This window comes from Ptychodera flava, chromosome 7 (genome assembly GCF_041260155.1).
Source record: "Ptychodera flava strain L36383 chromosome 7, AS_Pfla_20210202, whole genome shotgun sequence".
In the NCBI taxonomy this organism is placed as follows: domain Eukaryota; kingdom Metazoa; phylum Hemichordata; class Enteropneusta; family Ptychoderidae; genus Ptychodera; species Ptychodera flava.
In genome coordinates this window covers 6,663,795-6,690,296 of record NC_091934.1, presented here as the reverse complement: position 1 = coordinate 6,690,296, position 26,502 = coordinate 6,663,795, and the positions used below count along the sequence as shown (strand labels likewise).

Genomic DNA, 26,502 nt, shown 5'->3' with positions numbered 1-26,502 from the left:
TTATGGTGTAAAGCATGTAGTTGTGAGGAGGTAATTAAGGGTTGATTTGCATATTTAATTTACTTTGTACTTAGTGATGTTACTCCAAAATTAGAGCATTAAATTTGATGAAACTTGCTACAGATGTTGATCTGATAGATATCTAATTGTACAGAGAAGCGTTGAGCAGTGTTAAGTTAATGAATAGCTCATTTGCATATTTTATGACTTTTTTATAATTAGTCATTTACTTTCGAAATAACTGTATCAAATGTGATGAAAACTGCTGCATATACTGCTCCGACAGATATCTGACTGTATTGTAAAGCATTAAATAGTGTAGAGTTGAGTAAGGGTTCATTTGCATATTTAATAAATTTTGTACTTAGTGATTTAACTCTGAAATTACGGCACTAAATTTGGTGAAACCTGCTACACATATTGATCTGATAAATAGTTAATTGTGCTATGAAACATTAAACAGTATCAAGTCAATTAAGGGCTCTTTGCATATTTAATGACCTTTGTAATTAGTGATATTACTCTAAAATTACAGCATTAAATTTAATAAAACGTGCTACAAATGTTGATCTGATGGATATCTAATCATCCAATGAAGCATTGAGCAGTGTCAAGTTAATTGACAGCTCGTTTGCATATAAATAAAGTTTTGTAATTAGTGATTAAACTATGAGAGTACTGTGAAAAGTTGATAAAACCTGCTACATATGTCATATAACAGATATCTGATTGTTCTGTGAAGCGTACTACTATTAATGAACCTGTTGTAAACATATGAGCACATTCAGTTCACATATGTTTTTTTTTGTATAATGGTTTCCATATGGAGACGGTAATGACAGAGTCGACATACATCAAGAAATACTGCACAAAATTTCATGAAACTTTTCACAGATGACAAGCTCAGAACATTATGATGATAGTCTGAGTGTCATTCAATTATCTCCTCATTTGCATATTTAATGAACTGTTGTAATTAGTGAAATAACTTTTATTTTGCTGCACTAAATTTGATAATACATGCAACAAATGTTTATATGATATATATCTAATTATACTTAGAAGCATTTGGCAGTGTCAAGGTGATAGGTAGCTTATTCGCATATTTTATGAAGTTTTGTAATTATTCATATAACTCAAAAAACACTGCACCAAATTTGATGAAATCTGCTGCAGATACTTATCCCACAGATATCTCACTGTGGTGTAAAGCATTTAGAAATGTGAAGTTAATTAAGGGTTCTTTTGCATATTTAGTGAACTTTGTATTTAGGTATATAACTCTGAAATTACGGCACGAATTCGACGAAACCTGCTACAGATATTGATCTGATAGATATCTAATTGTATTGCGAAGCATGGGGCAGTGTCAAATTAATTATAGCTCATTTGAATATTTTATGAAGTTTTGTAGCTAGTCATATAATAACTTCACCAAATTTGATGAAATCTGCTGCAGACACTGATCCGACAAATATCTAATTGTTGTGTAAAGCATTTAGTATTGCGAAGTTAATTAAGGGTTCATTTGCATATTTATGAATTTTTTAATTAGTGATATTACTCCAAAATTACATCATTAAATATATTCAATTAAGTGTTGTAATTAGTGATTTTACTTATAGAGTACTGTGCGAAAGTTAATGAAAACTGCTACATATAATGATATAACAGATATCTGATTGTTCTGTGAAATATACTATTATTAGTGAACCTGTTGTAAAACACGTGAGCACATTCAGTTCACATCTGGTTCAAATTTCAGATGATGCAGCCGTACTTGCTCTCCTAAGTGACTTAAACTCTAAAATTGATTACATAAATTCGGTTAAATATTTTTCTGACTAGTGTAGCTCGAATTTCCAAGAGCTAAATGTATCAAAGACGAAAGAGCTTACGATCGATATTCGTCAGGTTCCTGATCAAAATAACCCAATTGGTATTGATGGAGAACCTTTTGAACAGGTAACCTTCTTCAAGTTTCTGGCGTAATTCTCGACGATAAACTTTCATTTTGTCATCGTACAACAGCTCTTCAAAAGAAATGTCAGCAGAGGTTGCACGTGCTTAGGAGGCTGCCTTTGATGTAGATTCATATATGTTAATCGCACAATATCGGAGTATCATTGAAACACTTCTGACTTACTGCAATGTCTGCTACTTTTGGTTTCTCTCTACCGTACACCGCAATAAGTTGTTGAAAATCTCGCAGTATGGGATCTCGCAGTATGGGATTTCAACCTTCTCTGGAAATAGCTGACATTGCATTGCACGAGACACTGGTGAAAATAGTGCAGCAAAGCACTTAAACAAATATCACTATTACTGTGGCTGAGATTCAGAAACGATGTATTTCTTTCTACCTTTCTTTGGAACGCCACGCGAGGTCAATTAAATATCGAATGCATCCTACTTTCAACATCTCGTGTGAAAGCTACTCTCAAGAAATCACAGATTTAGACATAATTATCTATAAAGGTCATCGATACAACAATAAGAAGATTCTCGACATCAGAAGATCACAAAACAGACACATTCCAGACACATTCCAGTTCTTACACATAGACATGTAATAGGCCAGCCAATAGTAATACTCAAGTGCCTTACTAAAGGTGAAACGTTACGATAAATTAGAATATTCTGAAAAGAAGGAGCTTTTACACAGAAAGTCAAACAATGTAGTGAAAAACTGCAAGACCGACAATATAAAAAGAGTGATATAGAACACATCGTCAGAGAAACAGAAAATAAAACAACAAGCGATACCGAGGACAGTAGTTTTAACGTCATAATACTAGACGGCCAGCAATAAAGATAATCAAATAAGTAGTGACCAAAAACTTGTGTCAACTGAAAAGAAGAAAAGCTAAAAACATGTCGAAAGCAACCGATAATTGTTTAGAAAAGGACAAGAAATATAAGCGATACATTTGTAAACGCCAGACTAATCAATTTATAATTTCAAGCCATTTATGATCTAATGATAAATTGAAATTCTGCGCAAAAGGATTGCAGAGTCATAAGCTTAGAGTATTGTCATAATTAAAAAATAAGGGCAGGGGTGCAGCTACGTAGTAATACGGCGACAACAGGTGTACGATGTGGAACTTGACCAGGTTTATTGACTGTGGTGCCCTGCGGGAACGGCCTATCTCGGGCCGACCCTAGGCCTCCGTGAGAGATGGGGCTCAGTGTAAAACAGAATCTCCAGTGAATACCCCATAATCACGAAAGCAACCTCAATTTATACATTTACAGTTCTTTGTCGGCTCAATCGTCTTAGAAAGTACAATAAATATAACTTTGAGTTCTACCGACTTTTGAAAAGAAACAATGTACAAGTTATCAGTTTGCCCACATAACAATATTGTTTAAGATCCAAGCCGTGAAAGTATGAAAAGCACCCTACCAGCGTCTTTCTATTGTCCAACTTTGTACACAAGGGAATCTATGAATAATCATAAGAATTCATACTATACGGGTTCCTGAACGGCGGCGCCATTTAATTAGAACAAAGAATTGTGAAAATGCATCTTCGCGCCAATTTTGAGAGATATGTGGGACATAATCTCACGCCCGTGCGATTTTTAAGAAGGTAAAATTGCAGCAAATGAGAAAATTATAGAAATATGACATCGTTCATTCTTCCACAAAGGCTTGCCCTCAAGCCTTAAAAAGTGTCTCAAATATTCCTTAAGCGACTTTTCTATAAAGTGAATTTTCAGTAACTGAGAAAAATTATAGAAATATGGCAAATATCAAAATACACAAGAAAATAGCATGTAAAACTTTAAACAATCGTAAAAATAGTCAGTGAAAAGTAAAGACAAACTTTGTAATTGAAATGAAAACAGAACAATATCCTTGCATACAAAACGCTAGATCGGATATATACAAGAACGCTCTCGCATCGGTGTTTGATATCGCAAAAAAAGGGAAATAAGAAAAAAGGGAATCTATATGTGATATTGTGTCGGCGACTAGAGATTAAAAAAAAACGCGGCATGTTCTCAGTGTATGTTAGACAAACTACTTGCGTTTATCCATTTTTCGGACGCCTAAATAAGGGCAGGGGTGCAGCTACGTACTAATACGGCGACAACAGGTGTACGATGTGGAACTTGACAAGGTTTATTGACTGTGGTGCCCTGCGGGAACGGCCTATCTCGGGCCGACCCTAGGCCTCCGTGAAAGATGGGGCTCAGTGTAAAAAAGGATCTCCAGTGAATACCCCATAATCACGAAAGCAACCTCAATTTATACATTTACAGTTCTTTATCGGCTCAATCGTCTTAGAAAGTACAATAAATATAACTTTGAATTCTACCGACTTTTGAAAAGAAACAATGTACAAGTTATCAGTTTGCCCACATAACAATATTGTTTAAGATCCAAGCCGTGAAAGTATGAAAAGCACCCTACCAGCGTCTTTCTATTGTCCAACTTTGTACACAAGGGAATCTATGAATAATCATAAGAATTCATACTATACGGGTTCCTGAACGGCGGCGCCATTTAATTAGAACAAAGAATTGTGAAAATGCATCTTCGCGCCAATTTTGAGAGATATGTGGAACATAATCTCACGCCCGTGCGATTTTTAAGAAGGTAAAATTGCAGCAAATGAGAAAATTATAGAAATATGACAGTATCTTCGCCCGAGTGTGGGGGTCCCAGGCGCTTGGAGTTGACAAAATGGTATATGCGGAAAGAATGGCCTCCCTTTCGCGTTACTTTGATTGAACACTCCACGCGCCTTTGCGTGTCTGTGCGACGACACATATATTACGGTACCGCATCACAATATCCATGGGTACTCAGTTCTTTACATAAGAGCGCTAGCGTAACATAATATACTCTTACAATAAAAACACTATCACACGCAAAACACGAACCTAGATATGAACGATGTGTAGAATTTACCTTTATTGTCTTCATTGCAAATTGTACTGTAAGGTTTTATATAACTTTAACCATTAATCAAAACACTGTAAAGCCTTCACATTTTATAATATTCGCCAAATTGTCGACATATTGTTGTCCGTTTACGCCAACATGGTTACAGCAAGAAATTCTTAGACATTATATCATACCAGTATATTGATGCCGCAAATAGAGCGATCTGATTGGCCTAGACGCGAAAAGAACCTTGGTATATGGGCGATATACCACGGTTGGCATGCGCACTAGCTCTCAGCTTGAGGAAAAGTCCTTTTATGACATTCCATGCCAGAATTTCAATATACTGTTATGATATAATAGTAATAAATCACACCCAGCGACGGTATACCACTCAATTTTGACCACTTCACTTCATATATGCACTCGCTATCGCTCGTGCATATATGTCGTGAACTGGTCAAAATCTCGTGGTATACCATCGCTGGGCGTGCTTTATTGCTTAAATATCTCATGTTAGTTTTTGTTTCTTGCAATCTGAATTACGTCGACTATGCAGATCATTGGCCACGGTTAGGGCCTATTCAAGTACATGGTTTATGTTTTCTATATAAATTATAATTTGCACTTTTCATCTCCACTTGCAATTTTAAACACTTTGGTCTTACCTAACAAACATGCCATGGATAATAGACTGGAAATTACAAGAACTACTGGAAGACGAGTCTTTTGAGATATTCTGCCGATAAAGCATTAGGTACGAACAAATTTTACAATGGAGAAGAAAGTGCTGAAAGAATACGTTATGGTTTTTCAAGTTCGGGCGATTTAATCATTTGTCTCTCATCTGGTCCGGTGACTTCGGTGTTGTTTGCTGGATATGACACTAAAACTGAGTGACGTCATTTTCGGATTGCAGCTATAGAGGTCACTTGAATCACTGAGGGTGAAGATGAGACTAACAACGTGTACGCTCGTAATCTGAGAGCGAAGCTTACATTTGCAGAAGGGAATCACACTCTGAAATGGGATAGTGTTTGAGTTAAGAATTGTGACAAAGTGCATTTCTTTCAAAGTTCAAAAGTTAAATCTTCTTTTGCCGATACAACTTGAATAACATGTGTCTTCTATTTAGTTCTCCAAATAGCTATTTTATACTGTTTTCAGACACAAAGCAATGAATAAGATTTGAATCAGTCCTGTAGGCTACACACATCTATAGAGGATTCATTCACCACGCCGATCGCCGATTTGGACTGCACTCGATGTTTGTGTAGTTGATTCGTAATTCTCTCAGTTAATTTCATTTCCTCTTCTTCGATCACTTAGAGGTCGTGTTGACCAGTTTAACACCAGCCCTTGTGAAATTTTTCGATTTAGGATGTGACTAGAAACACAACTAACAAAAATGACTCCAAATGGAGCTTAATCTTCCTCTTCTTCAATCACGTTCAATTGTTCGTATTGCGATAGACATTTCTCCATGTCATCCATATCTCTATTCCTGATATACGTGATGATGTATTCAGGGTACGCCTGACTGCTCTCAAAGATGACGTAGGTGGATGGCTTGTCGACATTGTTCACGCACGAGTCGTACAGGTCACCGAAGGGGTCATTAGCATTCTTCGGTGGGGGCTTGACAAAGTCCGCCTGACCCTGCGCGAATTCACCGACCAGTACACGGGCCAAGAACATTTTCTGGTAGACGTCGTCAGCTTGAATGTAGCCATCGGAGAATCTAGCCGTCTTTGCGAAGTAGCTGCCTTTGCCGAATTTAGTGCCGACCCTGGACCCACACAGACGCCAGTCAAAATTCTGACGACAGATCACATCCACGTAATCTTCAGCGGTTCCGTGGAAAAGATGGCGAACATTTACGATACCGTTGCGTGCCTTTTGTTTCATATCTTCATATCTCCTGGTACGAATTTAAATGAGATAATAATTAGTGAGTATGAATGAAAATAAATAAATAAATAAATAAATAAATAAATAAATAAATAAATTTATTAATTAATTTTGTCCGTCGTCTGCGAGGATATTGTTTCTCTGCAGTCACATCAGCCATGATTTTGTCTGACACATTCGAAGTACAACATGGGTCCTAGGGGCATCGAGGAAAGACCTTCCCCATGTCTAAATCTGAGAAAAATCACTGCATGAAAACCCAATAATTCAGATAAATTCACATGAATTAGTTGCCTGTATTATAGTATAATACACGTGAATTCACATGAATCCACATGAATACAGGCTTGCTGAATACAAAAAATGGATTCATGAATGTATTCATCTGTATATGCACTCTTCAGCTAAAATACAGGCAATAATCCATGTTAATACAGTAAGTATTATAGGGTTTTTATGCAGTGAATGTTATATAATTATTCAGATAATATTATATGTGAATAATAGATCATAGTTACCTTCGAAGTTTGTTATCAATTATTTGATTTAAGTGTGCACAGTGATGGTGGGTGTTGTCATATAATTACTTGTGTAGATGATTAGACTTTGAACCATAAAATGGCTAAAACAATGAATTTTGAATACCAACATACCATTGTGGGACAATAGCTACAACCTTTTAAAATATCGTCATTTTACGCAACAATGTACAGTTTTTGCTTCTTGCAAAAGTATCCCGGAATACAAATTATTAAAAGTACTACAAAATACATTATTTTCATTGTTGACAAATTCTAATTAGACTCAACATAACTGGTCAAGAATAACCTTTTATATTACTTTTACACAGTGTCTTGACGATTTGAACACAAGTTATTTTGATATGATTTTGACAATAGAGTTTGAAACTGTAGTATATCTTGAACAGAAAAGAAAAATACTATAAAATACATCAAAAGTTAAACCTAATGAGGCTCAAAACAGGCGGAAGAAAATGTTAAAAGTATACCCACTTTACAAGAAATCCCCATAAGCTTTTATTCTGAACCCTCTCGATAGAGACGATGATGTCATGAGGCATGGTCCACCGGAAGCGCGAGGCAACTTCTCCATACTCGGCACTGGTATCACCATTTTCGCTCAGCAAGGCCAGACTGTACCCTCCTTTATCGGGCACCGTGTTATCCCAGTTCTTCATGGCCGAGAACATGGGGAGAAAGGCAAGTTTTTTCTTTGGGATTCCTTGTTGATTCTTCTTTGTTGTTATACTGCCAAATCAAATATACAAATAGAATGCACATTTAAGAATGTAACCGGGACTTTTGGCGTTTGTACTATGCGGCATTCTATCCCTCGCTCCTAATGTCACACGCTTGTTACTTAGTTTCAAATTGTAACAATATTGGAATCGGCTAAAGTAAGGGAGCTGGCAAAATATATGCGATAGTTAGCATCTGCTTGAAATTTCTACGGATTTTGTTCCGTACATCAACTGCAGATTCTTGTTTTACTTTTAACAGTCAGAGAAACTCTTCACCGTGTTTTGATTCTACATGTTTTAACGTTGAAAATAAACTGAGAGATTCGGTACGTATTGAAGTTTGTAGTGGCCTTATGGTGACGCATAATGACATATGTAGTAGTCGCACTGCGAACATAATTTGTGCAAATCACATAAACGGGAAAGAAAAGACATGATACGAGGATGATGTATGTTGTTACTAAGTGTGTGATCCGAATATCAAGAGTAAATGCGCGTCTTTTCTGATCCACCAGTTGTGGGGGCTCATTTTCAAGCTCTTGGAGTAAGGAATATTTTCACCATTTTACTTTTTCAAAATTTTTTAACTTATTTTCTCATGGAGTTAACACAGGGGAGGCGGACATTTTGAATTTTAAATATTCGTTTCTCTTGTACCAAAGTTTGCACTGTGGTCACTGAGTTTTATTCTTGATTGGTTGTACGAGTATTGTTGAAAGTTTCATTGAGGAAAGTTTGAGCAAAAGCTTAAAGTTTATCACTTTCGAGGCGCATACTGTCTTTAAAGAAAATCATATCATTCATTGTATTACCATGCCCTGTCCGTCGCAGTTTAATGTAAAGTTGAACCATATGACTGACCACAAATACACAGTAATAGTTTGTTTAGATGTCAATGAAAAAGAAATATTTAGTAACTCACAGTATCGTAAACATTGTTCACAGCGGTAACATAAATTGTGATTTGTAGAAAGTTCATAATCAACCACAAAATAAAATGGAGCACTTGTTGGCCAAGTTTAAACTCTTGTTTCCAAACAAATTTCCAGATTTGCAAAATTTTTACAGCAACGCCACTGTTCAGTGAATACTGGGACCCCGTTGTCTTTCTCGTGGTTTATTTTCGTAAATTCTGACCGTTTTCTCGGGTTCGTCGATAATATATTAATGGAAATAACAGACTCCGCCCGACCGTTAATGTTTATTTATGAGCGCGGGGGTGAGGAAAGCGAAAATTAACGGGTTCAGCAAGCCTCGCCCATTAATTTTTGGCTCGCGCCCTTGCCCATGAATAACAGTTAATAGTCAGGGTGTCGCCGTTTATTTCTACAATTCTATGTGCTTCAGGTGATGTGGAACACTTTGTACACTCAAATGTATTAGTCTGGAATCACTACTGTCATTACTTCGATTTGTTCCGGCTTATTCAGTTTAAAATGTATGCTGATCACTTCTCAGACTGAAAGATCCGTCGGTCGAAGACTCTCCCTGCGCTTGTAAGACTTGGGGAACCTAGAGAGCGCCCTCGAGCGACGGATCTTTCAGTCCAGATCACTTCCTGCATCAAAACAAAATATCTTGTTTGAACCTACTGTTTCTTGACGTTATCGATGAATTCGGGAGAAAGATAGTTTGGTCTCCGTCTGACATCTCGTTTCCTCATGGTCTTCTTGTTTATCTGGACCATTTGGCCGAAATTCAGGTCAAAGTTCGTCTCCAGTCCAACTGAGAATGACAGCTTAAGGGATTCATTTTTCTCTTTAAACGCTAAATATTTCTCTTCGATGTCCGCACTTCTAATCGTCGCCGAACCTTCGCCTCCCTGCTCATGAAAATAAACAGTGAAAGAAGTGCATGTGAATGTGGTCCACCACAAATTATTTACTTTCGTATGTATTACAAGTCATCTGTTTCTCTATTATATATAATGTTCCCGAGCAAAATTATAAGAGATCGTCAAACAAGTACAAAACTCATGTCCTCGAAGGTAGAAAATGAACGATAAGAAAATTAAAGCGGTACATGGCTTATAGTGCTTTGAAATTACGACACATACATCAATGCGTCAAATCTCACTTACCATCAACAATATTGCGTAACGACTCATTTGTAGTATTTCACAGAGGTTGCCATACAGGCGAATGAACAAGAAATATCGAGAAACAATCTTTTGATTTCACTTTGTTTGATCACAGAATCGAACAATGTTCACGCACCTTGGCTCCAAATAGAAATATTGCGTGTTTCCAGTTACATGCGTCCGAAAATTAGATTAGGTAGGCTGGATAATTTTTTTTCCTTTTTCTTTTTGTTGGCCGAGTCTCATCATAAAATACGGTAAAATTTTGAGGATTTACTCCAAAGTTATTGCAATTGGGAAAAATGTCTCGGGTCGGCGGGTTTTCTAAAGAAGGTCGGGTTACCGAAAACACACTTATTTTTTGTTTGGCTTTACGTCAATGGCGTCACGACAAAATTAATGTAACATGTGTCATGTTATTTGGGCAAAGACCCTGAAACAGTTGTTGTTGATCAATGTGTGTCTATATTTAGGCTGAATTGTGACAAAAACGTCAAATAATATAGCGTAATACAGTAACCGCACCTTCTCGCCATATTTGCGCCACTCAGTACCGTCTTTCCAATACCAAAACCAATCAACGGCCAGTTTGTTGTCTTCTGTCAGTGTAGAAGGAGTAGACAAACGACGAATTTCAGTGACATCCTTCTTTTCTAAATCGATAGCAATCATTTTGTTGTAATCGACCATCAACTTTGAAGAGTCGTAGCTATGGCAAAATAGAATCCGAGGGATATATTTGGCTGTGACAGAACTGTATGCGCAAGATCTCAGACGTCAATTAATACAAAATAAGGCAAATTTGAACACTTGTTCAGGGCGCATATATATATATATATATATATATATATATATATATATATATATATATATATATATGTGTGTGTGTGTGTGTGTGTCTGTGTGTCTGTGTGTCTGTGTCTTTGTCTCTGTGTGTCTGTGTCTGTGTGTGTGCCATTGTTGCGAACAAAGTTTTCACATGCTTACAAGGGAAACAAAGTTTTCACCAAATGGACAAAATGGCAACATTTATTTAATGTTTGTGCACTACCTCATAGGCCAAGGCCAAAGATGAATGAGAGACAATTGTACTTTAGTTCATTGTCAAGCAGTTTGCATGCTAGGGGCTGACATTTAGCAAAAGTAGGTCAAAGGTCTCAAGAATTTTATTTTATTCACCCTCATCCCCATTGACTAGCCCTTTGGCACTTTTAATGAACCTAAACTTAGATATTCACATAATTAATCACCTATACGAACGTTAAAACTATCTGAAACAAATGTATGTAGACGGTGCCTCATTTAATCAATACAAAGTCTAAATACGCTGTTAATGTCTAGTCTCGTGAAGTTGGTCAAGCATCATCAAAAAGTTAAGAACAAATTTTTGGTACTGTATACCTCCTAACATCCAGGCAAAAGCTTCTACTTTCACGCTCCAAATTACCAGTATGCTGAAAACAGGGCATGCTAACTGAAAATGAAGTGCTTGAACAACGAAAGGGACTGTGCTGGGTTCAATATTATGCCTCACAAATAGGTGTTTTTATGTTCTTTTATTCGAATATTGGAAAAGTTAGCGTAAATTCACGTGCAGCACTGTACGTAGTCAGAATCGCAGTTGGCATGCAACTTGTTTGCCATTTTCAATTAACACGATTGGAACTAATTTCCTATTGCCGAATGTTGCAATATTACAAATTAGTCATAAAACAAGTGTAAAACTGAAAAAGAAAAGCAGATGAGCTTACATTTGCAGATTAAACCGACATTACTTCACCATCCACTTATCCCAAATTAGTTCCGATCGTGTTTATTGTTGTTTTGAAATAACCAATTATTTAGAAACAGTTCCTTGTTGAATTCATTTATCTCACATGCAATATGAATGAGCTTTTGGAAAAGAAGCTTGAACTTCTGCAATTCACCATCACTTTAAGCGATAACCCCGCCACAGACGGATATATACGAGATTTGAGTACAATGTGCGACATATTGCGGCTCGTGTTATATGGAGCCACAGTCCCTCCACACTGTGATCGAGCGAATTGTACCCAAATCGAGTGTATACAAGCCTGCAAAGGGGTTATTGCTGTTAGATTATATTAACATTAGTGTAAATGGCGTTGAAAGCTGTTTCCTCGGTAGCTTGAGCACTAAAAAACAAAACAAAACAAAACAAAACAAAACAAAACAAAACAAAACGGAGAAAACAGAATCTAATGAGGCGATCGTCGTTCAACGGAAATTTTGCGCCCGGGACTGACCATTGTTGGCGAATAGGATACACATCATTTAAGCTTCTATGCTTGTTGAGCGGCCCGTTTTAGCAATGGTAAAACACTGAATTAATAACACGGCTAGTGTGAGCTCTCATCCCATCAGAACGACGAATTGGCGTGGCTGACACGTCAATATAACGAAATTCTTAAAATTGCTTTACAGCGAATAAGTCAACAGATCAGAGGTCAAACATACCTGACACGATTAGCCCGTATTGGAACTCCGCGTATTGCGTATACCCACTGACCGTGGCAAGTGTATGACAATGACGTTGTATAGCTGCACAGTCAGCTAATTTTTGTAACGTATTTCGATATTTAAGATTAATGTTTTTGATAACATAATATTTGGTTGAACCATGCCTTTATACAAGTATTACCATTGGCAACTTGTTCATGTCCTCTGTACCAATGACATATTTATCAGCTAAGTCAACAATTGCCTGTATTAATGTTCATTCTGTTTGTCCGACAGCTTAGAGTCCAAAACATGCATACTGTAATTTAACCCAAGCCATTTCTGCTTTTGGTGTATGTTTCATCAAACCAATTCTTATCTCAGTATCTGTAGCAAACATCGTTCCGTCTTTTACAATCTGCATATTAAGATTGCGAACAGATTTATAATGTATTAAAGGCGAGTATCGTGACACTCGCATATTAATTTATGACGTTATGTGAAATAGTTCACAAAAAATCCATTTCAATGTTAACATAACAAAACACCACAAAATATTTTTGATGCACATTGTTCACAGTAAACCGTGCCTTAAGGTAGTATGCACCTCAAAAGTAAAAGACTTAAACTTTTGCTCTAACTTCCTGAAGGAATCTTTCAACCATTCTCTTTCAAAATCAAGAATAAAAATAATGGGTCACCATGCAAATTTTGGTACTAGAGAAACAAATTACCCAAGATTTACCAATATTAGAAATTCAAAATGGCCGCCCCCCTGTGTAAACTCTATGGAGAAAAATAAAAATTTTGAATTTTGAAAAACTAAGCCGGTGAAAAGTTTTCTTACACCAAGAGCTTTAAAATGAACCCCCATATGTGGTATATCAAAACAGAATTGTAAACGTTTGAGAGTCCGAATGTCTTTTCCCGAGGTGCGTTCTACCTTAATTGGCTAAGCCTTGGTTGACAAACTGTCAGAAGAAACTGACAAAATGTCATCGTTCAGAATAATTCATAATATGAATAACACGATTGGAACTAATTTGGGATAATTTGATCTTCATATTTTTCAAATTTCTCAAAAATGTTAGCTGAATGTCTCTATATTACAAATTACTCATAAAAACAAGTGTGTAACGTAAAAAGAAAAGCAGATTAGCTTACATTTGCCGATTTTAAAGACATTACTTTACCGTCCAATTATCCCAAATTAGTTCCGATCGTGTTGAATACCAAAGAATATTGTTAACAACAACAAAACAATCTAAATTCGAATTGTATTTTCTTATATTTATTATGCTTTCATTACTTATAACTCGTTTGCATATTGATGTGAATATGCTTTTCATTTGACCCAAATCCCGACATGTCGTAATCACATGATGCATTCCTCTGCCAAATACACATTGTCAGATATAACACAAAGAGGCTTTCGTGTTTTCTGGTATACAGACACGTATACACTCATATATACACAACACTCACTCACACATACATATGTAGTATTACATACATACATACATACATACAGACAGACAGACAGACAGAGGCGTATGAAACTGGCGCAGAACTTGTAACTTTTGACAAATATGCGACAAATTTATGCTCTATACGATTACCTAATTTGTGTCTTTTCAGTGTTGACATCACAGAATCGCCGCTCGAGCTCAACATTTATTTCATCGGGGAATAGTTCCCAGTTTTCTGGAGATAAACGCTTTTGCCAGATGTACGGCATTCCGTAATGAGAAAATTGGCATTGGTCTTCCATACTATGTCTACACCGTCCCATGATATTGTTCAGACATATGTATTTCTTTCCCCGTTCCACATTTGTACCAGTTTTTGTTGTGGCAAGATCTGGTGATGAGTATGTCCTCTTTATTCCGGCGTTTGAATCTGGAGCTTGTGGCTTTGCCTTCGGGATGGCTCCAGTAGTTGCAGCAGGAGTGCTTGCTCTAGGCTGGAGTGGTCTACTATGTGATTGGACGTGGACATGTTTAATGACCACTACAGTTGGTTTGGCCGTTGCGACTCTGCCCTGGACATGAGTACTCCTAGGCTGACTTTTCCCAGCTGACTGATGGCCATGGTGTCTGTGTTGACCACGGCCGCCTCCATGTTGGTGAGTGCTCGGAGCGGACTTTGGGCGGCCTCCACTGCTGTTGCTGTTCCCACTTCGCTGGGTTCCATGTTGAGGATGATGACCTCGTCCGCTACCTCCTCGTTGTCCTTGTCCCCTTCCCCCACCGCTTTGTTGGTTGGGTTTACTTCGCTGTCCACCAGACGCAGATTGAGGGCGTCCCCCTCTGCCTCCACCGCTACTCCCAGGATTTCCACGGTGATTACTTTGTCCTCGACCTCGTCCACTACTTCCGCCGGCGCCACCACCTCCTTGCCCCCTCCCCCGTCCTCCTCCCCCTCCACCCCTTCCGCTGTTTTGTTGTTGACTCTTTTGGTTACCCCCAGTCTGCTTACCACTGCCTCGGCCTCCGCCACCTCTTCCCGATTTCCCACCACGCTGCTGTTGTTTACTCATGTCGCTCGATATTCACTCCAATAGTATGTAAAAATCTACTTTTTTTCTACAAATCTTAGTGTCCACAGTGTGTTGAAATGTTCATAGTCATATGACACTCAATGCGTTGCAGTTGAAAGTCCAGAAGTATGCAAATCTTATTCTCGAGTCATAGAATCGGCAACTTGGTTCAGCCTGGCTGTTCTTTATGGGCCTCAATTTGGACAACGGTGATTGGACAACGACAATAATCTGAAAAGAAAAAAAAACGAAACAACCAATAGAGTATGTATATGTCTGCATGTTCGTAGAATCTGAATAAGTGTGCGGCTCGGACAGCTTGAAAGGGAAAGGAATATAACATAAATGGGCGTCTTTTCCATCATTTATAGTAAGGACCTTCGAGGGTTGCCAGGTCGCCATATCAGCGCAGCGACGTCATTTTATACAGACGCCAGTAGCAAATATCATGTTATCTTAAAAATCGTTGACATACAAACTATGACGCCTTCTGACTTATTGTGTGGCTATCAGACAGATACACCGCTCAACCTTTGGTTCTGCTGATAAAAAGAAATGAGCACAGCCCTCCAAAACACGGCAAATTTAGTAAATGAATAACGTTTGTCACATTTACACAGATAAAGCAGTATGGCAGAGTACACAGGAATAATTACACGCATATACTGGTTTGTTGTCTTGTTGATTTTTGGTTCTGCGAGTCCCCATTAGTGCACAAGAGCATTGTTTTAAATTGGTGATGGCTCTTGTTGGCATGTATAGTACGAATATGAAAAGGCTGCTGTGATTACATTTGTTGCACTAGATATGTCTGTGTTCTTTTTGTAATATATTGACCAGAATATCGTCAAGTGAACATAAACATGTGGAGAGGGATCAAAAGGGATCCGACAATAATGAAAATCATTACACATCGTCCACTTACCTGGTTACATGTAGTTCCTTGTATTCCTGTAGTGGTCTCCTTTACGGCGTTGACGCCATGGCGAATTGAATAATCTGCATTGGATATGACAACCAAAGGAATTCGATGGGTGCCCAACAATTTTAGTGTAAGTACGTGTACTGCAAGTCCACAGCGTGGAAAGGCGTTACAGATAGCGTTGATAGCAATCTGAAATGAAACACTGGAGTAAACAAAATATACTGGTTTGAATCTGTTAATATTAACAATGCCTAGCATTTGTTTAATGTTTGATAACAAAATAAATGGGCATAAAGCAGTACTTTAAAGAGCAACAAAACATATTAACTTTTCAATCTTTCAGCATATGAAAATTGAAAATTGTAAAGTTTCGCCACTCACAAAAGAACAGGTCACCAGGACAACAGAATTCTTTGCCTAAATTAAATTGTAGTAATGTACTCACCTCCATATAAGGAATGAATAAAAAGGAACCACTAACACGACATGGTTCACACCATGAGGAGAATGTGGGCAGGTGTTCTCGGTGTGTGCTAGCATTTCATATCACTAAAAGCAACAAAGAACGTGCAAGAATGTGCAAGTCTGATGACAGCTGTCGTATTTATGATATATGCTGTCAAAGCGATTTGCAGTCTCTATGGAGAGCAAATAACAAGATGAGAGTAGATTTGTGTCATTAATTTCATAGTCACAGTTGTGCCGCTAAGAGTTAGATTGGAGCAACAACATGTGGAGCTGATGTTACTGGTACTCCTGTCTTATTTCTTCAGGGGCTATACTGGCACGAGGTAAATTAATGGACATTTTTGTCGGAAACTTATCAAAAATGAAGAAGTTACGAAGGGGAGGCAAAATATATTCTACAGAAAAAGTGGAAAAAAATACATATGTACATTTGCAAGATTATAAAATTATTTGTTTAGATTCCTTCGAATCTTGAAAATTACGGATTAGTAACAACGATCGTCTCTTACAGTCTGTGCTCTGGGTAGCAGCGCCAGCTAGTGTTCGTTACGGATGTTTTTCTTACTTGTCAAGTCAACGGTATGGCAGACATTTCATATCATTCCACCCGACTTTACTTTAAAATATCATTTTCATTTCAGCAGTAACCCCCGCCACAGACGGGTATACACGAGATTCGGGTACAAGATACGCGACATATAGCACGAGCCGGTAGGTCAGTGCTATGAGGAACGAAACATTCTGAATTCATCAGTAGTTATATTTATTTTAGAACCTACTTTATTTATTATATTTTAAACTTCTGTCTGGTGTACAAAAGTATTATCATTCTCTGAGACTTCTTATTGTACATATTTCTAAGATAGGAAATTCCGGCGCCATTCCACCCAATTTATTTTGGTCAAAGAAGTGGTTCCTGTAATATACGAATTAAAACAAAGAAACCAGTCCAGGCTGATGTAGTGTAAAACGATTGAAACCGTCCATCGATTATAAAATTTCAAATAGCATCACGTGGGCTAATCACATCGCAAGCATGCATCACTTTATCGGAAACCAGATTCTTTTGATCTCGCTATTTCAGATTGACCAGATGCCGTTGCAAGCTTTAAATTGTAAAAGCTATGTTTAGGCTACTTCACGAACTTAGTCAGGAGTAAGCAGTCTGTGCGTACAGAACATACATGTGTAAATGTGTTGGCCGACCCTACCTGTGACACAAAATTATTTCGAAAGTTACAGGAGTTCGACATGCATGCGTTGTGAACTACTTACTATGGCCGAAAGTGGCTACACCGTACCGTATCTGCAAAATTCATAATATATTTGACTATCAGAACTTAATCGTCAAGATCTTCGAAGATTGTAACGGCAACCGCCTTCCGGTGTTAAATCTATCAGTTGCGAGCGCGGGCAGGATAATATAGTATTACCAAGAAAGGAAGTTGAAAGTGCAATTACTACAATTGACAAACCTTAGTGTATAATAGTATATACGCTACAGGTCATGGTGCCAACACATTTCCTCTTCCCACGATCCAGTTCAGCAGTCAGAATCAGAGTATAGCGTTGAACCTCTGGTGACCTTAAAACCACATTTCAACTGTTTTCGCGGATACTATTCCAGCAAAAAGATACAGTCATTGCAGCTTGAAGGGAGGTATCATGCGGGGTAAGGTATATCAGCTACTACGGTAAAGAGTATGCCTTTTGTGCAAACCAACCAAAGTGACGAGAATATTTCAGTTAAGTTGATTCCGCTGTGATTAGTTTTTGCCTAAATGTACATTTACAAGTTTCACGTTCATTAACTTTTCAGTTGAACTTTATGTTGTCAGATCCAATTTCCCGAAAGAATTCAATAACTCAAATCAGTCGCATAATAGTATACTTTTAATTATATACTTGCGCAAATGTATCGAGGTTCAGTCTTAAACAATTGTACTGAAAAGTAAGGCGTGTTTGATGTGCCGGCCATCTTCCATAGCATTTTCCTTATCATTAGCTTATAAAAATTATCCTTATTATTGCTCTAAGTCTCTTACAAACTACCAAGTAAAGCCCTCGGAATGCTTAATTTACTGTAGGCTAAACTTTGAACAATACAATTGAAGATTTGGTTGTTTCGATTTTGGAGACATATGATTAACTTTCCCAGTCAAAGGCAAGTATTCCTTCTTCATAAATTGTACAACCAACATACAAAACTTTACTCTCTCTCTCTCTCTCTCTCTCTCTCTCTCTCTCTCTCTCTCTCATACCAGTGAGACTTGGTCGTTGCCTTTTGTATCTGTTGACTGTGCTGATTGTAGCTGTCGTCTGCATCCAGAAATTCATGCAACAGGTAAGCAAACATGCTCCACTCCACCGACTGATAACCAACATTCAATTTAGAAAATTATATTTGCTAGTACTTAATTATCATTGATTGATACAGAGAACATTCACACTGTGAACCCTATATTTCCTGGTACTGCGAAGAGGCCAAATCTAGGATCACACGGCAGAGTTCCCGCGTTATCGACTCTACTTAGCAGGGCAAAAAACTACTACCATTAGTAATTTTAACTTTGAAAAAAAAGTAAGAGTCAAACGAAAATAATAAATTGAGCACGATTGGAACTAATTTGGGATAATTTGATATGCATATTTTTCAAATTTCTAAAAGTGTTAGGTGCCATATAGCTGAATGTTGTAATATTACAAATTACTCATTAAAAAAACCAAGTGTATAACTCAAACAGAAAAAAACTGATGAGTTTACATTTGCAGATTAAAACGACCTTACTTCACCATCCAATTGTCCCAAATTAGTTCCAATCGTGATACAGCAACTACGACTGTCAGCATGATTTACTCAAATAGCTGATATGTGAAACTTTTTAACTTCAGAGACCGGCAACTACAACGAATGTCGTCAGTCCTTTGCAATATGGTAGCAATGGCGTTGATACATTGCAAACAAATAGTCAACCGATGGAACCGAGGGGTTTATCACACCGTCGCACCGTGACACAACTTACCACAAAAGGTAGCGAACAGCTACTTAGGGAACGCTATGGCGTGCAAAGACGACGACCATCAGATTCCGCGATTGGATATAACGGATATCTTGATTCCAGAGGACCTGAAGGGAACAAACAACGGACAAGTGCAAATACATCACAGGAATTGTCAATTGTCAAACATCTCCACGCTGTAAAACCTAGCGATTCAACTGTCAGATCTCAAAGAATGCAAATCTCTTACTCGACTGTCATAAACGACATTCGTTTCTCAGAACATAAAGTGGTTGAATCCGGCGCCAAGGATCGCCTGAGAAAGGGAGCAAAACCTGAAGTTAGCGGAGAAAGGGTCACTCATAATTTCAAGCAGAATCCTACGTTGAATCAAAATGTTTCGGTCAAAAATGAATCGATGATGGTGATACTTACTGACCCGAGAAAACGTAGAATCGAATGTCAGTGAACTGAAAGTCGCTAACTTGAAGTCTAGTCATCATGCTTTACAACAAAACCATGAACATACTGGCCTTGCTGGCCTGAATGTAACAAAGCCACAGTCTTCATCGTCGACTATGCCGAGTCGTCAGCACAGAGTGAAAGACTTGCGTATAAATGAGACAATGGAGAATTTAATGCCTGATCTCAATTACTCTCCCGGGGCTTTCAGTTGTTACCCAGCGTCCAGTTTGGCTGATTACAATATCGAACAGGTAAGGCTATAACTGTAAATTTTATATGCACGCGTAATTTTCGTGAATTAATTACTGTCAAAATGTGACGGCAAGTAATTTGTCGACGGGATGAGAAGTTTCTCTTTTCCTTAGATCATATTCGGGGTCACTTGCAATAAGCTTACTCTGTAAATTTAACCTCTGTTTTAAAACTTTCAAAATCATCTCGTCGGCCGACCCATACAAGATAGAATACTTTCAGCAGAATTACGTTTTTCTCTTTGAAGGGGATACTGACGTCATTATAAAAATATACCCTTTACCCAAGATATTATTGTTGCGGTATATTATATAAATAATATAATATTAATATCCTTGTGATTGACACGTTTCATCTTCAACAAATTGACATGGGTCCAGAGAAAAATAGTGACACTGCCAGCATACGCTGCCGGTCAACGTCCCCATTCTCTGACGTAGTTTTCGTCTATTACAGTGAAGATCACATAAGCCGTACATAAGAGTGTCATTAAGGTGACATCTGATAAAATTCCACAATGCAATACCAATGGAAGATTTCCAAAGAGCTAAGGAAATATAGATCAGGTGCAAGTACTCATTGTGGAGTAATATATATCGTGCTTAACGGTTCACTTGGCCATTTTAAAAATGGAAAAACCGAGGTAAACACGATTTCAACAGTAACTTCCAAGCAACACGTTGCGCTTTTATATGATTGATTGATTGATTGATTAACTTTATTACCTGAAAAATTAAAATCATGTTTAGAACAAAGAAGGTATACAAATCATTCATAAGCTTACAGGTAATAGGAGTCAGAAAATAGCAATAATGCTAATCAAAGTCTGACCCCTCGATTCAGCTTAATAGTACATTCATGGATGTTAAAGAAATTAAAATATACAAAAAATTCATCACATCTAAAACCCAGCTTCTATTGTTTAAAGTAAGTGGTGAGAAAAGTGTCTATATCATATATTCAGTCAGCAAATCCCTTTAAGTGACTGTGAAAAACTATGTCTTGTCAGTTCCTTTCTTGTATTAAGTGTAATATTGTTCCATGTAATTGCACCTGTGTATGTTATTGATTGTTTTCCTATTGATGTCTTAACAGGTGGGATACATAAATTCCCTGCTCTTTTTGTCGTGTATTGTATTTGTAATCTGACAACATGCAGTAATCTGTAATCGAATGTGGTAAATTATTGTGTAATAAATCATAAACAAAGATACCAATCAAAAGTCTGTGTAACTTAAATACATCAAGGAGTTCCAAACTATTAAAGAGTGGAGACGAACTGTCCCTGAAATGAGCATATGAGATTGCCCGCACAACCATTTTCTGGGACAAAAAATACAATTCATATAGGAAGTAAATGTATTTCCACATACTTCTAATCCATATGATATGTGGGGTTGAATAAACGTCTTGTACAATAAAATAAGTACTGGTTTGGAATAAAGCCTCTAAGTTTAAAAATAGCACCTATTTTTTTTTCTAATAATGCTATTTACATGACAAATATGTTCTTTCCAGAGCAAATGTCTATCAATAACAATACCAACAAAAGACGCATGGTTGACTTGCTCAATGACCTTTCCATTTACATTAAGTGTGCCACAAGTATTTAGTAAACATTTACGACCTCTAATGAGCATGAATTTAGTTTTGTTTTCATTTATCGTGAGCTTATTCGCTATACACCACGCTGTTACATCACTAAGTTCATTGTAAACAATGGAAAGGTCAATATTTCTCTGTGTATGTGGGAATGTGTGGAAAAGGTTTGAATCGTCAGCAAATAGTCTGAAATCAAAATATGAAGATGAAAGTGGAAAGTCATTGATGTATAGTAAAAACAGCGTTGGTCCTAAAACGGAACCTTGTGGAACTCCGCAGGTTATTGATGAATATGTGGAGTTTACACCTTCAGAGCACACAAATTGCTGACGATTTCGCAAGTAATCCTGAAACCACAACAAAGGTAAACCCCGTATTCCATGATGAGACAATTTGGACAATAAAATGTTATGATTGATGGTATCGAAGGCCTTTGAGAAATCAACAAAAATACCTAAGGTGACTCTGCCTTCGTCCATCTGTTTAACGAGATAATTTACTAAATTTATGACAGACAACTTTGTACTGTGCTTTTCTCGGAAGCCATACTGATGTTCATATAGTATGTGGTTGTGATTTAAGAATGATCGCAAGCGTCTATCTACAAGTTTTTCAAAGAGCTTACTTAGCACAGGAAGAATGGAAATTGGTCGATAATTATCAGGAGAGTGTTCTGACCCCTTTTTAAAAACTGGTTTCACCTTGGCAATTTTCAGGGCATTTGGAAACTGCCCACAGGAAAAGGAAAGATTAATGATATACTGTAATGGCTCAGAAATTACATCAGCAGCATCGATTAAAAGTCGAGCTGGAAGATTGTCGTAACCACAGGATTTGTTAACATCAAGATTACGTAGGAAGCTTCAACCTCATCACCAGTAGTTGGATACAAGTAAAATGAGTTGGAATTTGGTTCCCCGAGGTATTCTCTGAAACTATTGTTGTTGCTCTGTGCAATTTTTTCAGCCAGCTTTGGACCAATATGAACAAAAAAATCATTAAAAGCCGACACAATTTCCTGTGGTGAAGTACAATCACTGTCAGTATTATCTGGTGAAATAATGAGTCTATCTGGCAGACCTCCTTGACATCATTGCTCCTACCAAGTATATCATTGATTATACTCCAAGTTTTTTGGTGTTACCCTTATTCTCTGAAAACAGATTGCTATAATGAAACCTTTTTGCATTTCTGAGCACAGAAGTCAATATATTTCTATAATGTTTATACTTACTAACAGCATTTGGCTCATATCCTGATTTGATAACATTACAATACAATTTATGTTTTCTATGAATTGATTTCTTAATTGCTCTAGTTATCCAAGGCTTATCAGATCTAGACCTTTTAACATTGCTTGTAACAATAGGAGCATAACTGTCACAAATCTCAGTAAAAATTGAGCAAAATCTATCATAAGCTAAATTAACATCAGTACATTCATTAATATTATTCCAAGGTACATTTTCAAGACTACTTACAAATAATTCCTTACCATAATTCTTATAATTTCTATAAACTATCCGTACATACTTTGATTGAAGATTACATAAATCAAAAATCGCAAATACAGGTAAGTGATCACTGACATCTGTTAAGATTGTACCAGTGTTGATTGAGTTGGAACACAAATTAGTATAAATATGATCAATTAATGTGCGTGATATGTTTGTAATTCTAGTTGGAGAAGCAATCAATTGATGTAACCCCATGCAATTCATACTAGAAAGGAACATCTCTGAATTGATGTTTGGATCATTGAGATCGATATTAAAATCCCGATCAGAATACACCCCAACCTATTGATCTTAAATTTGTCAAGCACTTCAAGTAGATTACTCTGGAACTCTTTCAAATTTGTATTCGGACGTCTATAGACGATTCCCACAATAACCTTGTGGTTCCCAATAACTGTCTCTATCCAAAGTGACTCTGCATGGACCACGTTGGCTTGCAGCACTTTGTATTTTAATGAAGAAGCAATATATGCTCCAACACCCCCACCTCTGATATCATCACGACAATTAAATTCAAAAGAATACCCATTTATGGAAAAATGTTTTGGGTATGGTATGCTCCAGACCTCTGAAACCCGATGATTGTAAAATCAGAATGTATTAGATCTTCATATAGAAGACGAAAATCATCAAAGTTTTGTTTAAAGACCTAATATTAATGTGAGATACAGAAAATGAACGAGGCGCTCTTTTTTTTTGTTTCATGAATTTGGGATTCTCTGTTCGGCCATGTTTGATATCTGGCAGAGAAATTTGTCGATATCAGTAATAAATATAGTTATTTTATTTTGCGATTTATTTGATTCACTTGATATATGAACCAAACCGTCACAAATACGTACAGTATACTCCATACCGTACAATGGCATCACAGCCTTGGCCTTGCGGAATCCATACAGCTGTTCAAATATAAATCTAACCAACCACAACAAGCTGTGTCATTTGTAATCACATGATTACAAAGTGGAAAGCAAACTCTTGATCCTCCAAATTCCACCACCTTGACTTAAACATTGTTAACTAATTTGTGACGAAAACCTGGACTTTTTAACCCACAAGAACAGCGTGAGTATAGTTTTTGACACGCAATATCTGCCTTTTGTAGGTTTTTATCGCCGTGTGATCTAATGTGATAAGCCACTGGCCATTCACCTTTAATTTCTAACACAGAGAAGGCATAGATTTTATCATTTTATGCGCCGGTTCCATTTATAAGTCGAACTATCAACATAAATTGAAAGGTTTTGGCTTGTTTATTTCTTGCTATGGTAATTACTGTAACTTCATACTCTACCCATTCGCTGCCGGATGAAGTATGACCTTATCTGAGAGAAACATTATGTTTCCTTTTTCCTGACGCGTATTGGTTTCAGTGATGCGAAGAGTAGCGGCACATGGATAGGTACGCCCCTGTATGTGCGACGAAGGAGTCAACAGTGGCTGCATACAACTTCGCTTTACCCGACTTAGCTCGCAGGAGGGCGCACTCACATTTTCTAATGGAAACGAAGCAACGAGGCTGCAGCGTGCATTTCTGTCACCCAAAATTTCAGCTTTTGTTGTGCGTAGTGCACCTTCTCATAGCATGCTCGATGCAAATATAAACTATTTTCTCTAAAAAATATAGAATGAGACCGTCACGGTATATATTGCCCCGTCTTTACTGTCCAAAATTCAAATGAGAACGCCATCGTCCATGTTCTGAAAAAATAGCATTTCGGCTGTCATAAAAACAAATTAGTAATTAATGAAATCAGGCTCTTCTAAATCTGAAAATTTCAGAAATTTTCAAGCCAAAACAATAGAAATTAGTCCACGCAGCTTTTATACAAATATTAAAAATTGTTCTATTTTTAGATTTCAGTAACCTGTGCGTATCCTGACTTAGTACGACAGATATTTTCCGCTGTCTGATATTATTTTTGCCAATTGAATACATTTTGGTAGATTAGAACTATGAAATTGCTAAAAATATTTACATTCTAAAACCAAACAGTAAATTTCAATACCTAGACAATGACACTGCTTTCTATTTTTCTTTTCTTATAATTATCAGACTGCGCTGCCAAGTTTTACCTTGGACATGTCGCTGTACATTGTGAGCACGGTTATCAGTGTCAAGTAAGTTTAAGGCAGGAATTCACTTTTACCCCGTCTGTAATTCTTCACAGATTTTTGATGATACAAGCACGACTCTTTATGTTTCCATCGTCCCTCCCTTGGGAACTTAAAACATGTGGTTTTAGTGTTTCTTTAAACTAATTTCTCTTTGTACTGTTGTTTTCGCATTTCCGAATTAATGGTTTGTTCATAGGGGAAAGCATAAAAGTCCGTCCCCAGGGGTTGGGGATGGGGTGTCAGCACAGGGTTTTTCTTGCTACGGTTGATTTTATTTTAATACGTTTGACTGCGATATGTATTGCCAATAAAGATTTATTGCCTTGTCTGTCTTCACATACCGGTCGCTGCCTCCGCCCCGATCATGACTTTCTGTCTGCTAGTCCTTGGTCACTTTGTAGCTTCTCAGCGTTGCCGCCACTTGTCACATACTCCATGACTTTGTCTAACTCACACTATTGGAACTAATTTGGGATAATTGCATGATGAAGCAATACTGGCTTAATTTGAAAACGTGAGCATTCAGCTATAGGGCACCTAACACTTTTAAGAAATTTGAAAAATGTGTAGATAAAATTCGCCCAAATTAGTTCAAATCTTGTTAACTCTGCAATTAGTGGTTTCTTCTCTGCTTTGTTTCTTACAAACCTTTCTTCAAAGCAAGTGCTTTCCTTTCAAGCCGCTTTTTAGTCAACAAGAACGCCTTTCATTGGTTTTACTTTTTACCTAAAATTCTGTCCTCTGCTTAAGCAATATACGAGGCATGAAAGTCATAATGGCATGCTTTTCGGTACACCTTATATGGTTTTCTTTTTTTCGAGCTGCTATGAATGGATTAAAAACCTATTCATATCACCTTAGCCCTTTAGCTTTTTGAAGTGACTTTCAACTTCTTTTTTTATCAAGACTCGCAGGGTTCTTTGTTGCTGTAAATGACAAACTGTGAACAGTTTGTCATTTACATTACGCCGTAGTCCTACTAAGTTCTTTCAAATTCATACGTCTT

General features: G+C 37.3%; 2 protein-coding genes across 4 annotated transcripts in view; one reads left to right on the top strand and one right to left on the bottom strand.

Annotated features, from left to right (window-relative positions):
* Positions 1-26,502, top strand: part of LOC139136653 (uncharacterized) — a 44,387-nt gene that overhangs the window by 9,577 nt on the left and 8,308 nt on the right. The window contains exons 1-6 of one of the 3 annotated variants that reach the window (XM_070704431.1): positions 7,870-8,030; positions 16,108-16,202; positions 17,185-17,254; positions 18,808-18,887; positions 19,436-20,258; positions 25,435-25,499. In XM_070704431.1, the coding sequence (XP_070560532.1) occupies positions 20,121-20,258; positions 25,435-25,499 (203 nt within the window). In that variant the 5' untranslated portion in view covers positions 7,870-8,030; positions 16,108-16,202; positions 17,185-17,254; positions 18,808-18,887; positions 19,436-20,120. Of the gene's footprint in view, positions 1-7,869; positions 8,031-16,107; positions 16,203-17,184; positions 17,255-18,064; positions 18,216-18,807; positions 18,888-19,435; positions 20,259-25,434; positions 25,500-26,502 lie in introns of those variants that run through there. The other 2 variants (XM_070704432.1, XM_070704430.1) reach the window with 2 other exon arrangements.
* On the bottom strand, positions 4,903-16,264 carry LOC139136651 (protein mono-ADP-ribosyltransferase PARP12-like). Its single transcript, XM_070704429.1, has 6 exons — positions 16,076-16,264; positions 14,231-15,381; positions 10,677-10,860; positions 9,664-9,893; positions 7,824-8,078; positions 4,903-6,820 (listed from the first exon to the last, which is right to left on the bottom strand). Exons 2-6 carry the CDS (start codon positions 15,148-15,150, stop codon positions 6,325-6,327), a joined length of 2,085 nt encoding a protein of 694 aa, XP_070560530.1. The 5' UTR covers positions 15,151-15,381; positions 16,076-16,264; the 3' UTR covers positions 4,903-6,324.

Excerpts from the sequence above, each read along its gene's own strand:
- LOC139136651 (XM_070704429.1), bottom strand. The coding sequence starts at position 15,150 with ATGAGTAAACAACAGCAGCGTGGTGGGAAATCGGGAAGAGGTGGCGGA. Across the intron at positions 9,894-10,676 it reads GGCGCAAATATGGCGAGAAG|GGAGGCGAAGGTTCGGCGAC; the intron begins GTGCGGTTACTG and ends TTTCATGAGCAG. Across the intron at positions 6,821-7,823 it reads TTATGGGGATTTCTTGTAAA|GAGATATGAAGATATGAAAC; the intron begins GTGGGTATACTT and ends AATTCGTACCAG.